This window comes from Vigna unguiculata, chromosome 7 (assembly GCF_004118075.2).
Source record: "Vigna unguiculata cultivar IT97K-499-35 chromosome 7, ASM411807v1, whole genome shotgun sequence".
NCBI classification, from domain to species: Eukaryota; Viridiplantae; Streptophyta; class Magnoliopsida; order Fabales; family Fabaceae; genus Vigna; species Vigna unguiculata.
The window spans coordinates 2776103-2780580 of record NC_040285.1 but is presented as its reverse complement, the minus strand read 5'-3'; the positions used below and the strand labels follow the sequence as shown (position 1 = coordinate 2780580).

At 33.6% G+C, this 4478-nt stretch overlaps 1 protein-coding gene across 1 annotated transcript; it reads left to right on the top strand.

Annotated features, from left to right (window-relative positions):
* The first annotated feature begins 1818 nt into the window (after positions 1-1818).
* LOC114190760 (zinc finger protein WIP2-like) lies at positions 1819-4225 on the top strand. The gene is made up of 2 exons (XM_028079766.1): positions 1819-2640; positions 3581-4225. Exons 1-2 carry the CDS (start codon positions 1948-1950, stop codon positions 4007-4009), a joined length of 1122 nt encoding a protein of 373 aa, XP_027935567.1. The 5' UTR covers positions 1819-1947; the 3' UTR covers positions 4010-4225.
* The last annotated feature ends 253 nt before the right edge of the window (positions 4226-4478 follow it).

The window sequence follows — 4478 nt, the reverse complement described above, 5'->3', positions numbered from 1 at the left end:
ATAACTCTTTGCCCTGAGAGAATTATATCATAAATAAAATTTTATGACATCAAAAAGAAATTATTAATTTTATAAAAGTTAATGAAAGATACTTTAATTTGATTCATACAATCAATTTAACCGATTAATTGATAGGTTAATTGTTCAAATTTAATTCTAAATCTTTAGAAAATTGTGATAAGGAATTGTTTGGTTCTTAAATCTACGGATTAATCTATTTTTTTTTCTTGATTTTTTACTTCTTATTTTTTTCAATATCTATTTGACATTTTCGAAGAGTTATATACTTTGTAAACCTTAAACATGTCCAAATAACCCAACAAAAATTCCTTATTCCTTTTGGAATCAAATTTTCTCAAATTAACAAAACGAAACATGGAAATCCAAAACTATAAAAATAAGATAAGTTGTGTTTTTTGTTTTTTCATAATTCATAAGTCTAGAAATTTTTAATTTTGAAACTCACCTGTGGTCACTTCTAATAACAACATTGACAAACATTTTCCATTTGAATAGCTTTCTTAAATTTACAAAAGAATTTGAAAGACTCATCTTGTGGTTCAAGAACTTAAACCATGTTTATATTCCTCTACAATTACAACATTGTATCTGGTCCCCAAAACTCTATAAATGTATTAACAGAAGAGGTCTTTGGGTTTAAATGTCATTTTTCCTTTTACAATAACTCTTTACTTGCTTGTGTTTTACAAATGTATAATAAATATATTTTTTTTTATTTAGATATACTAAAACTATATATTTATAGAAAATTTTCCATATTTATTCTTCCATTCTTCGTTATTTTCTAAAGGTATAATTTTTGTCAATATATACCAATTTCAAAAAATGTAAACAAGAAATGGGAATTATTTATACAACTTTAGCGAAAAATAAGTGTTTTTTTTTTTGAACGGCAACAACAGTACATAGAGTATTATACTTTTTTCTCTGAGGTTAGAGAAACTCAAAATCACAAAACTCAAATGTGATAAATGTAGTCCATCTAATGGTAGTGATAGCTGACGTGGAGTGTTTTTTTTTTTATTGTATGTCAGATAATATAATGGTGATTTCATAAGATTTAATAATGAACTTGTTTTACTCAAAAGGTCTTTCAGAAAAAGAAAAAAAAAACATATGAACATTCAAAAAAGTATTTATATGTTAATCAAATAGATGTTAGGAATTATGATTAAGAATGATTTCTGAAAAAAACATTTCCTTAGCGATTTGTCTCCTATTTAACAGACAAGATAACTTTATCATTGCATTAGTTATAAAAATCATACGTAAAAGTAATTTATAAATATTCGTTGTCTTTAACCCATGGCTTTTAAAGATTGAATTATTACGAGTTCTATGAAATCAACATGACATGACCTAAATTATACAGATAAATTTGACTACACATCTCTAATACAAAATTTTGGTATATATTATTCTTATCAGACTTTTACTTTTATTAAATTATGATATGATCCTGCAGATTAGAACTTATTATAAATTTAGCTAAGGTCACTACAAACCCTTGATCACAGTTTGCACGTGAACCAGTAAACCAATAACTTGAACTTAATTGAATAATTTTCTATAACTATAAACTGACACTAACGGTATTCTCTCTCAAAAGAAGATTAGAATATAAAATAAAATAAAAATAAAAATTAAGAATAAATATGAAGATGTGATTAAGTTGCTGTACTCTGGTAATGATTAAAATCCTAATCATCAATTTATTTTACTGATAAAAATAATTTGCTGTGTTTGGTGACTTTATTTTCTCCTCCACTTGACTTTACTTCTTTTCTTTTCCCCATATCTCATCTCTCTCTCCACCATCCACTTCCTTCAGCCATCTTGTACTTTCTGTATCTGTATATAAAAGCAAACCTACATAGCCTTCTACTGTTCCCACTCTCTCCTCAAACACAAACCTTTTTCCATTCCATGGCAGACCCTTACTCCAACTTCTTTTCACCACCTTTCTTCCACTACCCTTCTCCAAACCCTTCCCCCCACCACCACCACCATCCATATGCTCACAACGCCATCAACCAAACCACCACCACCACCGCCACCGCCACCAACACCACCTTTTTCCACTTCCAACACCACCACCACCACCACCACTTTCAAACCACCACCACTTGTTCTTCTTCTTCTTCACCCCCTTCCCCTCCCTTGAGAGAGGCCCTTCCTCTTCTCAGTCTCAGCCCAAAGAATGATGAGGAACAGGAGGAGGAGGAGTACCAGGATCAGGATCAGGATCAGCTTTGCACTGCCATGGATGTGGAAGACAACTTTAACAGGACCCTCCATAACCCCAAAGAAGAGGACCAAGAAGAGGATGCTGATGACAGTGTCACTGTTGCACTGCACATAGGGTTGCCATGCCCTAGTGCTGCTGAGATAGCTTCTGTGCTCTCTTCAGCTTGTGCCTCAGACAAAGACCAACAACAAGGAGGAGGAGGAGATTGTGATAATAATGGGATTCATGATGATTCTTCTTCAGGGTTCTTGTCCAACAGACTCAACAAGGGACAGTACTGGATCCCTACCCCTTCTCAGATTCTCATTGGTCCTACACAGTTCTCTTGTCCTGTTTGTTGCAAAACCTTCAACAGATACAACAACATGCAGGTCAGTACTAACATAAACAAATCATTTTATCATAACAGACACTCATGTTCAAGAATGAACTCACCATTTTTTTTTCTTCCAATTCGTATGAGAAAAACCAGACACACACAACAACACAACGAATTTGTTAGTTTGGATATATAGTACTAGGAGGAAAACACTGTCCTTTTCTTTCTTTTTTTCCTTTATATTTTTCTTCTCCTTCCATTTTTCATCTCCCTTTTTCCTCGAGGTTCATTTTTTTTTTTTTCAATTGTACTTGTGTCATCATTATGATAAAAATTATTTTCAGCTTTTTTGTTTTCTTGCACGGAGGAACGGGTACTGATGTATGAACTTATTAATATTTTCCTGGTTCAAACTGTGACTGAGATCAGATATGCTATATCCTTTTCGTTGATTAAACTACTCAGCCAATGTTCTTTATGTCTTGGTGCATTGAAGTGTGTGCTTCGTATGTGTTTGTCATGCAGCTGCGAATAGAACTGAAAATTTGCAGTGTTTTCTTCCAGATCTCTCAGATAATGATATCAATTCAACTCTTAAATTTGTTTCTCTTTGCAGTCCTTTTCTGTCTGAATTCAAACACCTTCCATACCTTAAAGTCTCACACACAGACATAGCTATTAACTAGTCTTCCTTCTCTCTCTCTCTCTCTCACCTGAATGAGACTTCCTTTTGCTTTTTTATAATTTGATTTAAGTGTTTGCTACACAGAAGTAGCTACCGAAACTTTTGTTTTCTAAGTCAGCTTAATCCAAAATTCAAACTAGTAAAGTTTAACCAGCTTTTGTTTTTCATTTTTCATTTAATGTTTAGATTCTCACGAAATGTAATTAACAAATGCAGCTTTTGATCATGTTTGCCTAGTTTTCTCTATCCTAGTTATCTTCTTTTTGCGGTATCCATAATTTTTGTTTTGTTTTCTTTGTTTTGTCAGATGCATATGTGGGGGCATGGATCGCAGTACAGAAAAGGGCCTGAATCTCTGAGGGGTACCCAACCAACAGGTATGCTTAGGCTTCCATGCTATTGTTGTTCCCCAGGATGCCGGAACAACATTGATCACCCAAGAGCAAAGCCCCTTAAAGATTTCAGAACTCTTCAAACACACTACAAGAGGAAGCATGGGATTAAGCCCTTCATGTGTAGAAAATGTGGTAAGGCTTTTGCAGTGAGAGGTGATTGGAGAACCCATGAAAAGAACTGTGGGAAGCTTTGGTATTGCATCTGTGGCTCTGATTTCAAGCACAAGAGGTCTCTTAAAGATCACATCAAAGCTTTTGGAAGTGGCCATGCAGCTTATGGGATCGATGGCTTTGAAGAAGAAGAAGAGCCTGCATCTGAAGTAGAACAAGACAATGACTAATGTCATGCAGTAAACACATAATTAAGGAAAATGGAACTGGTTCTACTTTATATATATGTCTCCATGTGAATTATCTTATTCTTAGTCTTAGTTAATTTGTGAACTATTAATTTGGTATGAGTACATATCCTTGACTTCCCAGTTGAGAACCATATATAAGCACCGAGTTTTCTTCCCTTTCTGATGGAATTGACTCGCTGGTTACAAAGGTTTAAAGCCAGGTGTAAACCCAATTTCATTTACTTTGTTTTCATGTGTAAGATTTCTCTCTTTTTGCACATTAACGTTGATCAAGGCATTGTAGACAATGATTACCACATTGTATATGCTTTTTGCAAAAGCATATAAAACTCAAGCGAATTGCTTAGTAGCTAGTAACCTATGCAGGCTCAGTTGTATTTTGAATTGCACCTTTTGAAAAATTTCAATGGTTTTATGCACTTTTGGATGTATATGCAAAGTTCACTGT

What these genes read in the sequence shown, in the direction of transcription:
- LOC114190760 (XM_028079766.1), top strand. Translation starts at nt 1,948, where the DNA reads ATGGCAGACCCTTACTCCAACTTCTTTTCACCACCTTTCTTCCACTAC. An exon ending in ACAGATACAACAACATGCAG is followed by an intron (nt 2,641 to 3,580) that starts GTCAGTACTAAC and finishes TTGTTTTGTCAG; the next exon opens with ATGCATATGTGGGGGCATGG.